This window comes from Vitis vinifera, chromosome 6 (genome assembly GCF_030704535.1).
Source record: "Vitis vinifera cultivar Pinot Noir 40024 chromosome 6, ASM3070453v1".
Taxonomy (NCBI): domain Eukaryota; kingdom Viridiplantae; phylum Streptophyta; class Magnoliopsida; order Vitales; family Vitaceae; genus Vitis; species Vitis vinifera.
Window position 1 is genome coordinate 18,510,616 of NC_081810.1, and position 22,027 is coordinate 18,532,642.

At 33.8% G+C, this 22,027-nt stretch overlaps 2 protein-coding genes across 5 annotated transcripts; one reads left to right on the forward strand and one right to left on the reverse strand.

The window, feature by feature from the left end:
• Positions 1 to 5,058: 5,058 nt before the first annotated feature.
• Positions 5,059 to 10,302, reverse strand: LOC100247831 (F-box protein At2g32560). Of its 4 annotated transcripts, none has more exons than XM_002263387.4 (5): positions 8,018 to 10,302; positions 7,771 to 7,850; positions 7,469 to 7,647; positions 6,835 to 6,909; positions 5,059 to 5,572 (listed from the first exon to the last, which is right to left on the reverse strand). In XM_002263387.4, exons 1-5 carry the CDS (start codon positions 8,684 to 8,686, stop codon positions 5,385 to 5,387), a joined length of 1,191 nt encoding a protein of 396 aa, XP_002263423.1. In that variant the 5' UTR covers positions 8,687 to 10,302; the 3' UTR covers positions 5,059 to 5,384. The 4 variants fall into 4 exon arrangements, with proteins under 4 accessions (XP_002263423.1, XP_010651536.1, XP_059593582.1 ...); XM_010653234.3 differs by having other exon boundaries at positions 7,771 to 7,853; positions 8,018 to 9,695; XM_059737599.1 differs by lacking the exon at positions 6,835 to 6,909.
• A 4,114-nt stretch (positions 10,303 to 14,416) lies between these two features.
• Positions 14,417 to 17,023, forward strand: LOC132253886 (protein FAR1-RELATED SEQUENCE 5-like). The gene is made up of 2 exons (XM_059737233.1): positions 14,417 to 16,645; positions 16,916 to 17,023. Exons 1-2 carry the CDS (start codon positions 14,417 to 14,419, stop codon positions 17,021 to 17,023), a joined length of 2,337 nt encoding a protein of 778 aa, XP_059593216.1.
• The last annotated feature ends 5,004 nt before the right edge of the window (positions 17,024 to 22,027 follow it).

A 22,027-nucleotide genomic window follows, 5' to 3' on the forward strand; every position in this document is an offset into this window, starting at 1 on the left:
TTTCTTATAGTAATGATGAACAATATAGGAAAACAGATCCCCTTGGAGCATTACAGCCATTGAAAGTTTTTAGCCATTTGCCCCTCTCCTCCTTCGTCCCCCCTCATTACTTCCAACCATGCCTCATTAGCAAGGAAAATGCACACTCTTTACTCATTCCAGAAGCAGGAAGAGACTCAAAGAGATCAACAAGAAGTTTTTGCACAACATCCGACCCAAATCTCACACCAAGAAATTTCAACTTATTTGCATATAGAGTAATTTGGTTCATACAGAAGTCCTGGTCTAGAATTGAAAATCTCTCAAGAACGGTTCTCATCATCCCAAAAATAGTTTTTTCGGCTTCATCAGGAAGAATGCATTGATTTGGTGAATTAAAGCTTGAGTGTGTTTTCATCCTTCCATTTCAAATGCTTTCAATAAACTTTGCCGGTATATCTAAATCCTTGGTTCTCATAAACCGGATCCAGTCAAGTAGCAAAAACCCTTGTTCACTTGTCAATTTTGATGATGCCACTTTCAACACCATATTTTTCGGTATCTAACCCATGCCTAAAGGAGAACATGGGTTACGACTCTCTAAGATGGATGAAGTACAAATCAAGGAAATAGAATAACCTAGATGAACCTAAGGCTACTTTCTATATCTTGTGAGGCTGCTTAGAACCATAATCCAAGAGGATGCTTGGTGTCGTAAGTCTAAAAAGGTTGATTGAATCCATAGTTCAATTAGAAAGTTTGAAGGTTTGGGCTAGAAGCCTTGCCATTGGAACCGTTACTTGGTTAGGAGCTTGAAGGAAATGGTCATAGACAAGGTTATGCTGAATTACTATAAAAACTAGTGTTTGCAATTTTTTTTCCTACTCTCTTTATTTTATATGCAAATTATTATTTGATTTTATTTATTATATGATTGCATATAATTTTCATTGCATTCTTTAAGTTTAAATTTGAAAAAAAATGACTATTACTGTGTTCACCCTTCCTTTAGTGTGATTACTTTAGGTTTGGTAGAACGAAAATCTTAAACAATTGAGTTAATTTTAAGGTCTTCAATGACTTTGACCTATGAATGAAACCTTAAGATGGTCTTATATTCCATACGAATTGGGTCATTGTCGATTAAGATGGGTGACAATAGGTATTCTTAATAAAAACACCATAATATCTCATAGAATTGAGATAGTGTGTCCCCTTAGGTGATAGTTGTGACCATGAAATCTATAGTATCATAGTAATTCTTTAAGTGAGATTTGACATATATTCTTTATGGATTGGAGTATATTAGTTGATAATAAAATATGAAGACTTAAGATTCAAGGATGGTAGAGGTAATATTGAGAGGTTAATATCTTTCATCTTGTTAGATTATGAATATCCATTCATGGAGACCCTACATCTAGTGGATAATAGGTCACAAACCCAAAAAAAATTGATTAAATTAGATTTAATATTTTTTCATCTCAATGTAATACATAGGTTATTGGAGTATAGTTGACTTTCTTTAGTGGAAAGTTAAATCACTGTCAGAATTCGATTTTGAGGAAATTAGTATTTTCTTATGAGTACTAGTAGTCCCTGCTCAAGTTGAAAGTCTTTATTAACACAAAGATTTGAGGGAAGTTGAAGTTTCAATCTTATGTGTGCATAAGGGCATTTTGGTAAAATATAAGTTTACATAAGAATTTATGATTATTTATTTTAGGTTTTTTTTAGATTTGGTTAATTAATTAATTAAAACATATTAAAGCTACTTGATTAATTAGGATTTAATAGGCTACATTAAGTAACCCATATTTAAGTTGGGTCAAAGTCACTTAAACCTAAATGTCAGTTTATATAAAGCCCTTAGGTTTTAGAGTTGAATACTTTTAGACTAATGGTCTTCCAAAAACTTTAGCCCCCCTTTCTCTCTACCCTCATGGTGTGTATCCATTCTACAAATGTACCAAGGATCGATGATACAACCATCAAGTGGAAGACACCTAGTTTTTGAGATCCTTGTATCAACTATAATAGGATCTAGAAATATCTAAATCTAAAGATAATGTTTTTAGCACCTAGATCTAAAGCCTTTGAATTTTTATTTTTATTTATTTTTGTTTCCACTTATGTTTAGATCTTATAGCCGTAGGATCTTAGATATATGCACTTGTGATCCAATCCCAATAATCCCATCATGGATCACACCTTTAATAGCAAGTATATATACACACACATATACCTTTGACATATGCTTTTATTACTGCTCAATTGAGATATCTAAGCTCATGTACCTAAAATTTTAGGCTCTCACATGGAGATATAGGTTTATATCCCCTATTAATTCTAAAAAGAATATTCATGAGGCATTCTTTAAGGTCTTTCACCTTAGGGTATTTACTCTTCCTCCTCTAGAGACTTTAATCCAGAGACCATTCCCCCATATTACTTTACAAGGTGACCTAACTTGGGGCCTTTCCTCCATTCTTTGTAGTACCTCAGGCACTTTTTCATATTGCTCATGCTGCAAACTAAGGTTACTTCCAAACTTAACAATGTATATTTCAATGGAGAATGTATCTTAATCATGAGTACATGTTTGACATTCCATATATATACACACTTAGAATTCTATCAAAAATTGTGTGCAATTTTTTTTTAAAAAAGATCCATTGACAAAACTTATTTCAATCCAAAAAAATCATCCAAGGTTTAAATTTCATAATAGCAACTCCTTTATCTATTGTGGAAGTTTATTTTTCTTTAGCTTTTGGTTTTTTACTATGACTAAGTCGAGCCAAACCCAGTCTCTCTAGCCTGGGTTTGGGATGTGATCAGTACAATCCATTGGAGAGGTTATCTTATTTAGAAAAAATAACAGAAGTGGCTGCATGTGTGGAACCATAAACTTGCCTTCTTTTATGGGTGCTAAATCTCTTCAATTTTTGGCACAAAAATTCCACTCAAATGCACTCTACTTGCTGTTGAGACTATCACAAGTTGAACAGTGATTAACCCATAATTGATTGATTCTCTTTTGAATCACACAAATCCAATCCGTGACTTAACCAATTCACATGAAACCTTGCTTGAATTGCATCACTCTTTCTGCTCAGTTCTTTAACATGGATTCTTTATCTATGCCTTGAAAACAAAGCTTATCTCTGTTTATTCATTTGTTGGCATGAACTTTGAAAACTACAAGGTTCAGTATCTTGCACAGTGGTATATTTGATGGATGTTGAAGCAAAAAAGACAAATATTTGGTCATATATATTATTCAGAAACCTCCAAGATTAGGTATTGTTTCAATAAACTATGGAGCATATAATAGCTGTAATCACTATGATATCGTGCCTTTTAAGTTTGTAAAGTTGTTTAGGCATTGAAGGCAAGGGACGTGAACCGAGATCTTTTCCATAGCCTATGTTTAAGCTTTTGAAGATTGTTTTGGAACCTGCTGAGGACCCAGTTCTTATATATATGACCAAGTTTTTCCTTTAATTCAGGAGGAAAAAGGGTCTGCACTAATCTCCCTTCCACGATATTGAGCTTTTTTAAGAGAAACGCTAATCCATTGGGTTCATTCAGCAGGCTAAACCATGGAAATGGTGGCATCCCCACTCCCAAATGATACTCCCTATGTGAGTGCACCCACCAGTCCAACTAAATGCAGCCTCAACAATGTGTACTTCTACAGTGTGCCAACTAGCCCCACAAGAGGGGTATCTGAAGCTCCTTCCAGTTGTGATTCTGGGCCAAGAACACCAAAGACACATGAAGATGTCAGCTGCAAATTTGGTGCCTTTGAATTTGAAACGAGTCATTATTTTGATCTTGATGGCTTTGAGTTTGAGAAGAGTCAGAATTTTGAGTACCTGTTGGATCATGATCAAGAGCAGCAGCAACAGTGTGGGGATTCTCAGCCTGCTATGGCTTTTGCAGATGAACTCTTCTGTAATGGACAGGTGCTGCCATTGAAGCTTCCACCTCGCCTTCAAAATGTTAATGGCAATAAGAGTGGTAACCTGAGCCCAACAGCTTCTTCCCCCAGGTCCCCAAGTTCGGTACTTAGGCTTACTTTTTTGCGTAGGACTTTGTGGAACGATGACTATGATCCTTTCACGGCAGCTTTGAAGAATGTTAAGGCAGAACAGAAAGATTTAGCCTGTGGAAGCCATCATAGACGGGCTCGATCTCTTTCACCGTTGAGGGCCATCACTCCCCAGAGGTCTAGTGATTCAATAGGATTGAACCCCCAAGCATCAATGCCACACTCGGGACCAAATCCAAATCAGTACATGAAGAACAATGGATCAGCTTATGCAAGTTGGCTCCAATTCCGAAACAAAGCAATGGGGAGCAGTAAACCGGCCCAACAAGTTGGGAAAGGCCCAAATACACCTGCCAAGACCAAAGGGTTGGCTACTGCAAGAAGGGTGAGGAACCTTAAAGTGGGACAGGAAAGGCTTGATGGTCTTATAGAGCTTGCAGGCCACACAGGGAAGACAGTACAGAGGCAAGAAAGTGAAGGGTCTTGTACAGTGGAAACCAGAAGGCAGAGGATCAAAGCATTTCTATCCAGGAGCGCCTCTATGGGTGGGGAAAGCAGCAAGGAGAAACCCAGATATCGAATTGAAGCACTGTGGAAGCCGCCTCAGAATTCAAGGGGATGGAGCTTTAGAAAGTCTATTGCAGCAGTTCATTCCTGTGGGAAGAGAAGGGTGTATCAAGAGATGAAGAACAGGCCAAGGTTGTTTCTATGCTTTGGTTTTGGAATTAGATGTCCAAGGAACATCAACTGAGCTGAACTGATGGAGACTTTGCTTCTACATATTTCTTGAAGATTCATATTTTTTGTTATTATAAATACAACCAGGTGGTCTCATTGACATCAATGTGGTCCTGTTGGACACATAAAGATGGGTTTGTCAGAGGGTTGTCTCTGAAATGTGGTTCATGTAGTCCCCCTCTCAAATTCAAGTGCATTTTAATTGAATTCATCTTTTGCCAATGGTGGTGAAGGTTGGACCATCTGGCAGCTGATAGAACAGGGAAAGAACAGAGAATAGAAGATTACAAACAGCAACTAACTAAAAATTATATATCATGGTAAACATGGTACAACAGATTTGCAGTTAGGAGGCTGGCAATTTGCATGGAGCGGAGCCTAATGAAATAGCCAAGAATTCTCCTAAAATCCATGAAAAAATATGAAACAGAATAGGAGAAAAAGAAAAGAAAATGACCTCCACATTCATGCAAATGAAATAGAAGCCCATTTTCTGCTCCTAAAAGCTGCTTTTACAACTGAAAAACAGAAGTTTCTCACTAGTCAGAAGAAAATTAGGCTTCTATGTCTGAACCATGGTGAGCAGTTGACAGCCCTTTGATACATAAGCCTATTCCAGGACTTCGGCTGGCCAAAGCTGTTTCCACACAGAAATCTCATCATTTCTGCAGAGTTTTCTGATTCCTCCATAGAACCCATCTGCTTCATTTCCTTCTTCCCGATGGTCTTTTCTGTTGATGGACGTGCGTCTCCACCGTGAACCTGGTGTATATTGATTGAACTCCAGCACCACAGTCTCTGCTACCACAAAGTCATTTGACAGGTAAATATGTTATTCTTAACTCTGCTAGATTCCATGGAATATCCACTAAATAATCGAAATATAAGGACATTTCTTTCAACAGCATCATAGATGGGGGGGTAACTAACCCAAGATTATGAAGTAAAAGATAAAAAATGGGGGTTGCAGAGGGGCTCTCCTATAATTTTTCTAGACAGTCTAAAATTGTACCATGTGTAGTAACTTGGCACTTGAACAACTTCTTCATTATTGAATTTAGTGGTACAACCCCGCCTTTGCTCTAGGGTTATTATGTAAGGGGTCATCAGAAGAAACTGGGCCAAATTTTGGAAAGGCATCTGAAGCTCTATGCATAAATAGACACGTCAAGATATTCCACTGCAATGTGGCATTTGGAAAGAAATGTCAATAATTGACAAAAATTTAAAGAAAGGTACACAAGGCACAAAATCAATGTCTTGAAGGGAAATTTCCATGTGAAAAACAAGTAAACATGGGTCCCTAAGACCCAGTAAAGATTAAGTTTATAGAAATCTGCTAGGTGAACTTTGTCCATTGGAATTCAAAGAAATCTAACACCTGCTTTATCCTGTCAAGTTGAGAAAAGTGATGAAGAGAAGCCAACAGGGTAATGGAAATTCCAAGTGAGGCAACTTGACTGGTGGGTCAAGCTGGCATTGATGATTGAGTTATAAATAATGGTACTCTGTTTGGTTGGAGAGAAGACAGAATAAAGAAATAAAATTTCCAGCCAAAATTGCTGGAAGATTTCAACTTGGCAACCAAACAGAACCTAAACCTAAAGGAAACGTAGGTTCTTTCAGAATGGTTGGCCATATGCATTCCACTGAGACAGAAGTTATGACACTGTTGGAGGAAATTATGACATACTGACAAGCAAAAAAGCTATGTCTAGGGACCAATCAAATAGCACAAAAGGTGACCACATACAGAAAGATGAGAATCAAGGAAGGGACCTACAAAAACCAGGGCCTGATTTTTGAGCAAAGCTACATGCATTCCAACCACATTTTCAACGATTTAATGCGTCTTGTAATTAATCACTACCCCCCCTCTACAACCCAACCCCCTAAAAAACAGAAAAAGGTCTCTCTCTACTCACTTTATTATACAAAGAAATGGGAACGTAGTTTGCTCTCTCTTTTTTTCCCCTTATTTTTCATGTTTTTGGAAGTTGGAGGAGCAAAAAGTCCTACTTGCAGGGAAAAAAAAAAAAAAAAACCCCACATCAACTCACCACTATTATGACAGCGGCAATAAGATTCATTCCCATCACATGATTCCAAGTGTCCTACAATACCATACCACCAACCTGCAATATCATAGCACCTCATATCAAGCAGTGAATCAACCTGCAATATAATTCATTTGTTTTTATATTGAAAGACTAAAGAAATTTGTTTGAGGTGTGCATGAAAGCAAATTCATGGAAGAGTTATTTTAGTACAAAGAAAGTTGTTTGTTGTTAAGAGAAACAGTAATCAGTCAATCTTGTCAAGAGAAAGGATACTGTAATGATATTTGGGCAATTTACTTGGAAAGCACTGTTGGCTTGATTCTTCTCTTAAAAAAAAAAAAAGAAAATTAGGTGCCACCAACTTTTTTGCTTAAGTCAATAATGTCATGATAAAGGTTGAACCAGTCTTCTTCCATTAAATTTCCTTGAGGTTTAAGTGCGCCTACCCCTAACCCACCTCCCACCAACCCGGATTAAAGATAACAAACAGAAAATAAAGGAAAAACAGGGAAGTGTCTGGAAAGAAAACAAACAAGCTTATACCCAGTAGTGATCTAGCAACAAAAATTTGATAAACAGTAAAGAGTCTGGAACTGATGTAAGGGGATGTAAGGGTATAGAGTGAAGAACAAACCATAAGGGAATTCCTTGTTTCTTCTCCACTGAATCTCAATGTGATCACCAGGGTGTAATTCATTCAAACAGTCAGACATATGAAGATCATGTGGAGGAGTTTCGACAGGGGGTGCTCTTAGCCTGTCCCAAGACACTCCATTCTCTATGGCAACCGTCCTCCTTCCATGTGGGGGATACCTGCAATACAGAAATCATCTCAGGTTTAAGCCACCCACCATCCTTAATTTCTTATCTAATTCATGAATGAAAGAGTAATACTATTTGAAGAGTGGGCTACTTGAAGGTCATTTCTCCATTTACCTGGCCTGGAAGGTATCAGTGTGGGAATCATAGCTAAGCTCTGCATCATAGCATGATAACATAAAGCCAACATGGCCACTCTGCTAAACAGCAAAAACACTTCCATTATGAAAAGAAAAACCCAGAGAGCAAAAGAATAAACAGAAGTGACTTCGTTTAGGTTGTAGACATGAGCCTTAAGGAAGTGGGAGATTGAAGTTGAAAGACAGACAATTTATAGCTGGAAACAAGCAGTTACAGTCCATACCTCACGATTGTAAACCTGTGCAGGGAACCAAAACCTGCCAGTCTCAAGAGCAAGATACCAAGACATGATGGAATCCACTGGAACTGAGCTCCTCTGTGGGGTACTATTGCTTAATCTTGATCTAATCCAAGAAAGAGGCCCGAAGCGAGATAGCAACCTCATCAAGCCATTTGGCTTGCCTTGCTCAAGGGTGTCTGAATCCTTCCTAGAGGCCATATGCCATTGCCACTCTCGGTAAGCGGCTCGGCCTAAAATTCTACCCCATTTCTCCTTCATGTGCCTTTTCCAAAAGTAGTCACTCATGCACCTGTCCCTCAAAGAACTGCAGACACCCCCCAAACTGCAAAGCCCTTCAGGTGGAAGCCTCTCAAGAATGCATTCCAATACCAATTCAGGCAAGTCCAGTAACCCCATCTCCAATCCCACCTCAACATTCTCTACTTTGTGGAGGGGGGTCTTTTCCGTGAAGGACATTTTTGAAGGAATTCCCCAGAAGCCACCAAAAAGGCTATTCTTAATGGACCTGTAAATGGTAAAGAAGGATAACTCTTTCCAGAACCAAAGGGATGATGACAGTCTGATCTCACTCACCCATGAAGGAAGTGGTCTAATAGAAAAAGAGTGGGAAAGGAGGAAGAAGGAGAAGCAGGTGATCAAGAAGAAAAGCATCAGAAAAGGAGAATTCTGTGATGGGTCAGATTCTTAGCTTAATATAAAGGACTAGAAACAACCCAAAGATGGATCAAATTGTGGAAAAGGAATGGTCTAAATAAGTAGCATCCCACTTGTATTCTCTCCTTCTCGCCTTATAAAAAAGAGGATGAAAGAGGATCTCCAACACCTTTCAAAACTGGGGTTTTTATTGGTTCGCGAAGCCCACCAAACCCAGCAGTGGGCCTCCCTCCTATACGCTTAATCTAATGGGAAAGGAGAGGTATCTCTTTACAGATTACGTCGCAAATCCGTGGAAGCACCAAAACCAGCTGTCACACATATAGAGAGGGGTGTAACTGTGGGATTTAGTGAGCGAGTTTTCCTGAATGAATCCAGGAAGGCAATCAAGATGGTGGGGGTTTCAGATCTAATATGCAGTATTCTGACACATGGAAATTCCAAGAAAAGTTTGAAGATGAGTCTAGATACAAAGACCCATATCTCCAAATCTTTGAATTTGTATAGAACAAACACAAATCGTTGGAGATATTAAAAAAAAAAAAGTAAAAAGAAAAAAAAAATGAGAACAACAGATCTGGGTGTGGGTGGTTGGGTATGAAGCACAATTAGGTGACCCAACCAACCTCTGAAGATCTGTTTAAAAAAAGTAGACAAACAATTTATTCAAAAGAAAAGGAGATGGTGATCTTTGGGTTGGTGAAGGGAAGAAATTGGGATTGATTGAAGCTGAAGAAGAAGATGATGATGATGATGATGAAGAACATGAAGGTAGGTCCCTCACACACCTCAGTTCATCATACTCTTCTTCATCAAAAAATCTCATCAATTCATCCACCACCCACACACAACACACCCCTCTCCCTATCTCTCTATTTCTCTGTTCCTCTCTCTCTCTCTCTCTCTCCTTTATTGGGTATAATAACAAACAGTTAGTGGGCAAATAAGAGGAAAGAGAGAAAACAGAGAGTGAATGAGCGGTTAAAGTTTAAAGCCATATTTGGATGGTATTTTTTGTTTTTGTTTTCATCATTTTTGTGTGGATGACAAAAGCATTAAACAAGACCTCAAAAAGATTTCCAACCATACAATACAACTGACAGCAAATGATCCATTCTTGTTCGTGGCTGGTAGTTCAAGCCTCTGCTTTTCATTGCATTGATTGTCACATGTTATACTACACTCTTCAATTAATCACCACAAACTCAAATTTTAAACCTCAAATTATAATATCTTTTTATCTTATAGGATATATGGGTTGATCTGGTCATTTTTTAGTTTGATTTTTCATCATCTACTATGATTGAGTAATTTTGTTTTTTGTGGGTAACGAATATAAGACGTGTATGTACATAAAAATATGACAGGCTAATAATAGATGTCATACAAATAACCAAATAAAGTCGTTGAAAGGGAAAGGACAGGAGCTACGATATCTTCAAGTTGGATGATCGACCCAAGATGGCACCATTGAAGACACAGAATATAGTAAGAGATTTTCTATAAAGACTTCAACGATAGAAATGATGTACACAAGAAGACAAGGTAAATTTAAGGCTACAGCATGCAACTTATGAGAGACTTAGTAGGTCTAATCAAAGCTATTCAGTTTACAATTAGTGAGAAAACAAGATAATAAAGAAGAGACATATTTGTAGACATGTCAAAAACAAAATACTAAGTCAAATACGTATCTTAATACGTATAAAGACATGTGGTAGCAATTAGAGTCGATAAGGATTATTTATTGGTTTGCTTCTATTTTTTGACAAGTGTTTTACGACAACTAATTTTCTTGGCACTAAGCTTTGACTTAATATGTTATTTTTGGTTTTTTCATATGCACATGTGTTTATTAATCTTTAGCTAAGAAATTGATAAATAATCTTGTTGTAAAGAGACACATGACAAATGTAGGGAGATAAATTCAAAATAACTAGACATAGTACATTAATTTTGGACTTGTAACCATAGAGAGCAACGACAATTAGATTAGAGATTTGAATATGCATGCCACTAACAATCAAATATGACAATAACAATTATTAGGGTTCCATTCAAAAGGAGAAGAAAATATGACTTAACGACGTATGACAGACACAAAAATGAAAGGTGTAAGTTAGGGTTCTACTAATGAAAGTAACATTAATTTTGTAATTTTTATTTGTTGTTATTAATGTCAATGTTAATATAATTAAGATGATTAAGAGCCACATTATTGTTTCACAAGAACTTAATCATTTTTCCTAAACATAAACATTGATTTTTGGTCATTTCACTCCTTCGTTAAAGGATATTAGTTAGCGAACTCAATAGGAAGGTTATCGTAATATTTCAAATAATTGGGCAGTTGACATAATATATATGACCTAATCTCATGGAAGTTCCATATAATACACCATTTTTGTTTTTGTAAAATATATCATTTTGTTTAGTTTCCAATCTTTGTTTTGATTTTTAACCATGCATTAAGTAATTATTCTAATTTTGTTAGTATAATTTGCTCTTTAGAAGTTCATTGAACTGGTTTATCCTAATATTCTTTATTTAATTTATTTTATATTTAGATGCTATTATTATAGTTTCCTTATTATTCATAGAACAATAATAGAATATACCCCAATGGTATTAAATATAAATTTTACCTTAAGGTTGATCACATTTAGTTAGGGTTTGAAACCAGTTTGATTATTATGCAATTAAATCTAATTTATAACTAATTACAACTAATTCATTAATATAAGGTCACATATTAATAAAGTAAAGATCTAGTTACAATTATAGAGACTTGAGAAGGTGAGTTGCGATTTAGAAAAACTCAAAAAGTCATAATTATTGGGGATTGAAGCCTAAATGAAAGAAATATTGACTGGTGACAACCTTAGAACATGTTACCTTAAGAGGTAGATTGATATTATTTTCAACCTCAAAAATTACTATAATAGTAAGAATTAAATAAACTAGATAGGGAAAGTGAAGGAATTAATAAGGAAAGAAAGAAGAAAAAAGTTGGATTTTCTTTGCTAAATTTTGAATCCATGTGTTCTTTGAGACAAATATTAAAATTATGTTTTGTTCAATTGAAGTTCATTAAATTTGATTATGTTATTTCTATTTGAAGATTTAGTTAACCTCTTACTTAAAAGAGGATTGAGAGATTTTTTATTGTTTTTTTGTTTGTTTGTTTGTTTTTTTAATGTTTGGAGATGAATTTTGGAAGTTCTTGAAGTAAATATTTTTGGATGGATGTAATTACTACTCAAAAATACTTTTATTTTATAATAAATTGATGTTTTGACTATGTACTTTGGGCAAAAGTCACCTCTCTAGCACAATAAGCATATAAGTTTATAATTTTGTACTAAAAATCATAATGACTTTAAGGAAGATGAAAAAGAAATAAATGAGTTGAAAGGAGTTGGTGGATGGTGTACGTTTATTTTATAATAAATTGACGATTCGACTATATACTTTGGGTAAAAGTCACCTCTTTAGCACAATAGGCACCTAAGTTTATAGTTTTGTACTAAAAATCATAATGACTTTAAGGAAGGTGAAAAAGAAATAAATGAGTTGAAAGGAATTGGTGGATGGTGAGGAGTGGTGGTGTTGTGTATCTCATACACATACAATAGAGGTAACCAAAATATGCAATGAAATGAAAGGAAATGAGAAATGATAATATTACTAATATTGATAAACTAATAGAAGAATTGAAAGGTGATATATGAATTTGTATTGAGGGTGTATGGTTGAAATTGGTTTAAGAGATTGTAAAGAGTGAATTCAAGCTTACACAAAAAAGAAATTGAGTTGTGCAAGGAAACTAGTTTTTCAGGAAGATTCATTATGAGTATAGTAGTATAATAAAATTTTGAGGATAATAAAAAAAATCAAGTGTAGTCTCAATTGAAACTAAGATGGAAAGATTAACAAGTTATAATAGCTTTTATGTAGTTCGAACACTCAATTCTAACTATGGCAGAAGCCTTGAAGTTTGAACGAGTCCTTCAACCACACTAGTTGCAAGTCCTCATTTCAAATAGATGCATGAGGTTTTCAAGAAATCATGTAAAATATTCTAGAGGATTACATGAAATTCAAATAATTACAAATAAGTCTAAACACTATATTCAAAGTTTACTATTAAAATTCATCAACTTTGAATGAATTTTCACTAAACTTGAATGAACATTTCCAATTGGAGATTGAGTGCTTTGAACAAACTATTTGAACTTCTTTAAAGCTTGGGTTGTTCTATGGTGCCCACTCTTCATTTTGGGGGTACCTACCCACATTTGACCCCAATAAAAATATGACATGTGTAAAGTACATATCATTAAAAAATTTATAAAAACTTATCAAACCGGTAAAGATGACTTGTTGGTGAGAAATAATCACATGCATTTCATATATATCTAAATATTACAATTTTTTATAATTTATTATTAAATATCAAATATAATTTGTTATTTAATGCATTACCTAACTCTATCTAAAAAAAGAAAATCTTACCTACTACTCTTATACTCTCATTATTCATATATAAAAAAAAAGATAGTAATTTAATATGAAAATTAAATAATTTCAACTACCAAATTACAAAATATGTAAGATGTATTTTGATGAATCAAATTTCAAGATCAAGTTCAAAACTTTTTGAGAGAGAATTTAAAATTTGTATTATATGAAGAAGATGAAGGATTTCAAGTGATTACAAGTGTCAAAGGTAATATTTGATATTTTTTTTATCCAAATATAATTGTTGTAGGAAGAAATGTGATGTTAAATAACGATTTTAGAATTTTTTATGAGTTTATTATAAAATTTTGTTATCAAATTGTTATTAATATTTTTATATAATTTTTTTTTTGTTCATAGATTAAATTTGAAGATGAAGCTTTATATGTCTTGAAGGATGTCAAGTGATTACAAGTGTTAAAAAGTAACATTTGATTTTTTTTTTCCATTTACATATAACTATTGTAGGTAGAAATGTCATGTTAAATGACATTTAAATATGTAATGATTTATAATATCTAGATTTTTTAATTTTTTTTCTGAGTTATTTTTAATCAAATTGAGAGCATTTAGTAATTTGTTATGAAATTGTCATCAATATTTTGTAAGAGAGGGTACGAACTTTCTAAGAGTGGGTACGAACTTTCTAAGGGAGGGTATAAACTTTCTAAGGGAGGGTACGAACTTTCTAAGGGTGGGTACGAACTTTCTAAGGGAGGGTACGAACTTTCTAAAGGTGGGTATGAACTTTCTAAGGGAGGGTACGAACTTTCTAAGTGAGGATACGAACTTTCTAAGGGTGGGTACGAACTTTTTAAGAGAGTGTACGAACTTTCTAAGGGAGGGTACAAACTTTTTAAGGGAGTGTACGAAATTTCTAAGGGAGGGTGCGAACTTTCTAAGGGAGGGTACGAACTTTCTAAGGGAGGGTACGAACTTTCTAAGAGAGGGTACGAACTTTCTAAGAATGGGTACGAAATTTTTAAGGAAGGGTACGAAATTTCTAAGGGAGGGTACGAACTTTTTAAGGGAGGGTACGAACTTTCTAAGGGAGGGTACGAACTTTCTAAGGGAGTGTACGAACTTTCTAAGAGAGGGTACGAACTTTCTAAGGGTGGGTACGAAATTTATAAGAGATGGTATGAACTAGATAATGTAATTTTCTAACTACTCTATCTTTTATATTTCAGTTTCTTCATAGATACGATGGACAAAGGCAAAGGAAAGGAATTTATCATTGATTTGAACGATGAAAACTTTGATTACCAATATGATAGCATTGTTAAAACTGAGTCTGATGAAGTGGCCATTCTAGTTTCGAACAAGATTTTTAATGATTTAACTCTTGAATATGTATGGAAGATGGAGTTTAGCTTAGTAAAGGAGGCAAAAGAATTTTATAATTTATTTGCTAAAGTTACCGGATTCAGTGTTAGAAAGGATGATGTGAAACGAGATAAAAATCAAAATATAGTATCTCGTAAGTGGGTTTGTTTGAAAGAAGGATATCGACATAAAGTGTGTTTAGAGAACGAAAATCGAAAACAAGAACCTAAGGCAGTAACTCGAGTTGGTTGTGAGACAACATTTCGGATTGGGTTTAACAAACAAATGAATAAGTGGGTTGTGAAAGAGTTTATGGCTGATCATAATCATCCTTTGGTGGAACAAAAAAATGTCCAATTCCTTCGATCCCATAGGGTCATTAAAAATGCAGATAAAGCTCAATTGAATGCAATGCGAGGTGTTGGCATTGGAACTAGCCAAATTATGGATTACATGGTGCAACAATCAGGTGGATATAACAATGTTGGCTTCACAAAAAAAGATCTATATAACCATGTTGATGCTGATCGTAGAGTTCATCTAAGAGATGGTGATGCAGAGGGTGCTTTGGCTTATTTGTGTGGAAAGTCTGAAATGGATCCATCATTTTATTACAAGTACAATGTTGATGAAGACAACCATCTAGCAAACCTGTTTTGGGCAGATTCTACTAGTAAATTGGATTACAGTTGTTTTGGAGATGTGTTAGTATTTGATACAACTTATCGGACTAATGCTTATAATAAACCGTTGGTCATACTAGTTGGCATTAACCATCACCATCAAACCATAGTGTTTGGATGTGCATTATTGGTAGATGAGAGTGTTAGCACTTATACTTGGGTCTTGGAGACTTTTTTGGACGCAATAAATAACAAGAAGCCTCTTTCTGTTATTACTGATGGGGATAAAGCAATGCGTAAAGCCATCAGGAGGATATTTCCATACTCTTGTCATCGATTATGTGCTTGGCATATTCAACGCAATGCATTCACTAATGTCCATGTCAAAGATTTTACTAATCATTTTTCTAAGTGCATGTTCATGGAAGACACCGTTGAAGAATTTGAATGTGCATGGAATGACATGTTGGAAATGTTTAATCTTCATGGACATAAGTGGGTGACAGATATATATGCTAAGCGTTCTAGATGGGCAGAGGCTTATTTAAGGGGGCATTTCTTTGCTGGTATGAAAAGCACACAAAGGTGTGAGAGCATGAATGCATACTTGAATCGTTTCCTTAAAACTCGTTTGAAGCTGTTTGAGTTTGTCAAGCATTTTGATAGAGCACTCTCACGTATTCGTCATAATGAGGCAAAGGCAAAGTTTGAGTCACACCATTCTCCAACTGTTCTAACAACCAAACTCTATGCACTTGAGAAATATGCAGGGACTGTTTTCACAAGGCAATCTTTTCTAAAATTTAGGGATGAGATGAAGAATGCAGAATTGTTTTTCCCTGTCAGTACAGAAAATCATGGAGGTTATCGTGTCCATACATTGACCAAGTTTAGAAGCCCTGACAAGATTTGGAAAGTATGTTATGGTAATAGTGATCGGTCTATGAAATGTACTTGTATGATGTTTGAGTCAGTTGGTTTTCCATGTCCCCACATGATTGTTGTAATGAAGATAGAACACCTTAAAGAAATACCTGAGACTTGTATTATGAAAAGGTGGTCTAAGTTAGCAAAAGAAACGGTCCAAGTTCATCATGACAATGAAAGTCAAGGTGATGCGACTAACAGCATACGATATGGTGCACTCAGCTCTATGTGCTCACGAATGTCTTATTTCGCATCTCAATCGGAAAAAGCTTTTAAAGAGGCTAGATGTGAAATACAAAGACTCATTTGTCAAATGGAAGAACTTTGTAAAAATTCAGTGGAAGAAAGTGAGCAAGAAGATTTGAAAGCTATAAAACACCATGTTCGAGATCCTATCATTGTGAAGACGAAAGGTAATCCGGGTAACTTAAAAGACAAATTTAAGAAACCAAGGCATTGTGGGAAATGTAAGAAAGTTGGACACACTGTTCGAAAATGCCCAGAGTTCGTCAACACTCACAATGCATTTATCAACATTGAAGATTCAATTGAAGATATGGTATGTTCAAACACATATTCACTAAATTCATTAATTATTCACTTTATAGTTATTTTTATTTGGTTAAATTGGTTGAAATAAAAAATTGAATTCTTTATATTAATACAAGGGGACATGCCTTCATTACTAAATCACAACATGGAAGGTGGATCAAGACACGGGACAAATGAATTTTCTCAAAATGTAAGTTTAACATTTTTTAAGTAATTTTTATTATGATGTGAAAAATATTACTTATTAGAGTAATTGAAAAATTAAATCATATTACAGACAACACTTGGCACATTTCAGAATGGTCCAGAAACAAGCTTAAATGATTCATGGCTCGGGTTACATCCACCAAATTACTTCACAAACCAAGTAAGAGTCATAGAATAAATTATTTACACCACATATCATATATCTATATATTGACAGAAGTTCCTTAACATTTAGTATTTAATCATATGGATTTTCTTTCAAAATATTATGTATAACTGTAAATATTTTCAATGTAGGTCACCATGAACCACTTTACATCCGGAATTTCGGGAGCAAGTTTTACATATCATAACCAATGAGTTGTACTACAACGCAAAAAATTATGTACAAAAAAAAAAAAATCAACTCTTGATTGTATTCTATACTCTTCTTCTCTTTATTTTTGCATGATTCTGAACTTTATCTAATATTATAGCTTTCTCACTATTTTCATCATCAAGAAGTAATTCGATTGCCAATTTGTGTCTTATAGCTGTAGAGTCCCAATGGGAAGGAGTTGAACTTGAGTCTATGAAATCAGATCTTCGCATATGATTAATGACATGGACTCCACAATCCCACCTAACAAATAAAATGAGTAAACATTTATCTAGTTAGTACATAGAAATATTATCTTGAACACATTATATTTGAAGAAACAATTATGCTTGCTTACCCATTGGCTTGCACATCTACCCATGTAGGTCTTTCAATGGGAACACTTGATAAATTCTTTAGATGCCCATTGAGATTAAAAAAATGTGCACACTCTTCAACCTAATATTCATATCGTTATATCTTTTAGCAAAATAAAACATGCTATTTAACAACTAACATTAAAAAGTGATAAAATTCATTAAAATATAAGACATACCACAGTTCTCACAGATGAAGTTCGCATGTCATCCCTTTCTATTGATGGTAATGAATCCAATATATGAATATTATGTTGATGAAGATTTATAACACACAAATACCAATGATCCGGACATGTATCGTGCATCGGGATGTATATCTAAACAAAACACAAATTTTAGCATTGATAATTATTTACAACTATGCTATGAATCCAACTTCAAATATGTACCTTATTGCAATCATTCATTTCATCCATGTGTTTGATAATATGTGTGAACATCTTGGTAGCAGTTGCCAATTTTCTACCACCATGTAAGATTATTTGCTATGCCAAAAAAAAAAAAAACATATATATATCACAATATTTATTAGGTTTTTTTTTAATAAGAAATATAATGGATGAACATACCGCAAATGTGGTGGGTAAGTAGCATCTGGTAGGCCGTATTCCTTTGAATTTGTTCTCAAAATTATTAAGTTTGCATGCAAATACATTTATGATCTAAAAATGAAACACAAAAAAGTTAACAATGTTAATTATGTAATAGAATTAATAAGAATTGGGTTTATCCTTGTATTACTCACCACATCGAGTAATTCTTGTCTAGGCCCTAAAGTCAAGAAGTCTGCTCAACTTGCATGCTCATATTGAAAATTAACAAGAAGTTCACTGCAAAATATAAGATATTTAATAAGTATAACTTTTAAAACATGACATACATAAAGTATAGTCAAAATAATTGGTTTACACACCTTTTGTCCAATGAAACATCAAACACATAAGCAACAACTAGAGAATCAAGTGTACTCAAGGAATGTGAATCCTCCACGTTCGGCAAAATGGACATGGGGATTATCTATATTGAAAACATCTCTAACAAACATTAGTTATCGTTCACTATATTATTAAGTATTTAAAAAATACTACATCAATGAAGTAACATATTACCTCTAATACCTTTTGTGATCCAACAACTATGCTTGGGAATCTCTTAGGCTTTGGCATCTTATTGGATTAATGAATGTAGGGTGACACCTTGAATTTACTAGGCTTGCGTTCCATTGTTGATCGTGTTTTCTTCAATTGACGTGGGAGCACCACCAATGAACTTAGTTGTTCTTCTTGTTTTTCAACATATGGAACATCAACATTAACCTATCATGTATTTGAACATTAGTATATATATATATATATATATATATATATATATATAGAACTTTGTAAAAAACTAGGTCTTCATAATATGCAAATACCTTTTCATCGTGACATTGATTGTTGACAATGGGAGAAACATGTAACTCCATGTCACCACATGAGTCATTCTCACTCAATCTCTCTTCTACGACAACATTGCTCATAGGAAAAAACAAACGTTTCAATTCCATATATTTTTCTTCAAATTCTCTAAAAGTTGATTCTTTACAACTTTCATCCATATTAGAAACATTTGTTTGTAGCACAAATTTTTTCAACTTCTCAAAAGCTTCCTCCATACCCATCAAACTTTTTTCTTCAACCTAGTAACAAATAAAAATTTCCAATATCATGAAAATAAAAGTTTGAGATGAATAAACTAATGTATATAAATATAGTATGAAAAAGTACCTTATGCCCTTCTTCTTGTTGTTCATGAACTTTTGCATCTTGTTTATCACCATTTTCTACATTTCTCATATCATTATCTTTATGATCACTTGTTCTCTCATCTTTCTCAACCACCTTCATTTTTTCATCATTTTCATTTTCCGCACCATTATTTTGCTCTATATCCACACTTTGCCCAATTTTTATAATCCATATCGTGACCTATAATTTATCTATAAACTTTATTATAATTGCAACATCACATAAACAAATAAGTTTTTCAGTTAGTAAATGTATCTTACCTTTGGATCATCATAACCTCCAAGTGTTTTGATTTTACGTTTCATCCTAGAAACCTCATCATCTCCCCATTCATTTATACGAGGGCTATATGCATTAAAACATAAGTTCATACCCTTCTTTATGGAAATGTGGTCTAGGTAGAAAATCTGCAAGAAATAAATTCCAAAATAATTATAGAGTTGAATATATCACAAATCTATTATTGTTAAAAATATCATAATATATCAACTTTGTTAAAAGTGTATTACCATTAGAAAAAATAAACATCCAGAAATCCCATTGCTTCGTTTCTTGGATTTAAAGTCGTTTATGCCTCGTACAAGGAAGAAAAATACTATTTAAGCCCAATTTATCTTCTTTATTGATGCGGTGTCTTGAAGGAGATGGAAAAAGGAAGGCTTGACACTAACTTTCATCGTTGGACATAACAAGGCACCCAAAACAAATAATACAAAACGAATTTTAAATTCATCCCCACATTTCTTTTCTTGTCGTATTTGGTTTTCTAACATCAACAATGACACTTTTCCCTTCCCATCACAATACATGTTGTATAAATCATTCCGTTTACTTGTGCATCTCTCTATATCTACCTCCACTCTCTTAGCCTTCAAGCCCAAAATTAACTCAACATCCATTGGGGATAATTTAATGGAAGTGTTATGCACACTTAATGTGCATGAAAGAGTGTCAAAATTCTCTACCAACCAATGACATAAACTATGATCAAGTTTAGTACATCGCAATCCTAAAATACCTCCAAACCCTATTTCTTGTATGACGACATTTTGATTAGGTTGCAAGTGTTGAAGTAGTTTATACACCCGATCAGGCGAACAACGCGTGTGAAGATATGACTGGAAGTCATAAATATACATAAGCATATATATTTTAAATTGAAAGAAAATATTATCATAATTTAAAAACATAAATTTCGAATTTCTTACCTTTGATGCATTTTTTGAGTTTCGACCCTTTTGTTTTATATATTCATGAGGGCATTTTTTAGACTTCTCTAAGAACTCTTTTTTTTCTCCATTTGAAAGGGATTGCCACTTTTTCCCAATCTCTTTTCGCAACTGTAATATTAAATTAGTTAGTTATCATATAGAGTATAAAAGTTGACTAAAAAACATATTATGCAAATATTCATTTCTTTTCTTACATCATTATTTATTATCAATTCCTTGTTATATTTTTTTCTTGCGAGTACTTGTTCTTGACTGCAAAAAACATCACATAAAAATGATTATATTTTCAACATATGAATAAATATCCAAAATGAATTAACTATATATGTATATATATTCTTACAAATAATAAAGCCATGAACTCATAGGAAGTTTTGGGTTTGAAGGGGGATCATTCTCCTCAAATGATTGTTTGCTCCTGTTTAAAACACAACATTATGAATGTAATTTACAACTAATTAAACCTATGTACTATATTCAAATAATTAAGTGACAAATATAAAATCTTACATATTTGGCTTTCTAAGTCAAGATGCAGTAAGACTGCTCAAAATAAGATAAACTCCTCTTATATTAAGCAACTGTGTAGCCTGTAACATAGTGAGCATACCAATAAGAATTAAGTTTTGAATTTGACAACAATGAGTTTGAAAATATTTGTAACAAAATGGAGTTTTTTTTCTAAAAATATTAATCATTATTTAATCATTAGATCGATGAGTTAAACTAATTAAAATAAATTTAAATTATCAAATAAAAATAATTTATTTACTTTAAATCTTTTTTTTTTATTTTATCTTATCCTTTTTACATAGCATAGCAAAAAGGCATTTTTTAAAATTATATCAATTAATTTATAATTTTTTTAAATATAATAATGTCCAAATGTTTTAAGCTCTTTTATCATTCTTTTCATCTCCTTAGGATCTTGTTTCATTGTATGGTTTAGTCGCATTTTGTAATTTCCAAATTTCATTACAAGTCCTCTAAGCTTCATAACTGAAAGTCCACCATACTTTTCTTTTAATGCTTCCCACATTTCATGAGAAGTTTGATATACCTCATACTCAATCATAAGATCATCTTGCATACAACTTAACAACGTTATGTGAGCTAAAGAATTTTTTTGTGAGAGATGCCACATCAACAAGAAAAATATACATGTCATGTCTGGCATATCAAATTATTTACATGTTATGTACAAAACATAAAAAAAAATGTAATAAATAGAAGGAAAACTAATTTTCTCCCTTGAAACTAAAAGAAACAATGTTAGGATTATACACAGTGTCTTCTATAACTCTAGAAGTTGTTTTCAATAACCATAACCCTCTAAGATTTTTATGCCTACTAGAATTTGAAAATCTTGCATTTCGCAAGTTAGGAGAAATAGAAAGCACTGTTGTTCGTCTGATGGCATTCTTC

Coding starts and splice junctions, on each gene's coding strand:
- LOC100247831 (XM_010653234.3), bottom strand. CDS start 8,686: ATGCTTTTCTTCTTGATCACCTGCTTCTCCTTCTTCCTCCTTTCCCAC. Junction 7,854..8,017: donor CACAGGTTTACAATCGTGAG/GTATGGACTGTA, acceptor TTTGCTGTTTAG/CAGAGTGGCCATGTTGGCTT. Junction 6,910..7,468: donor AAACAAGGAATTCCCTTATG/GTTTGTTCTTCA, acceptor ATGATATTGCAG/GTTGGTGGTATGGTATTGTA.
- LOC132253886 (XM_059737233.1), top strand. CDS start 14,417: ATGGACAAAGGCAAAGGAAAGGAATTTATCATTGATTTGAACGATGAA. Junction 16,646..16,915: donor AAGATTCAATTGAAGATATG/GTATGTTCAAAC, acceptor ATCATATTACAG/ACAACACTTGGCACATTTCA.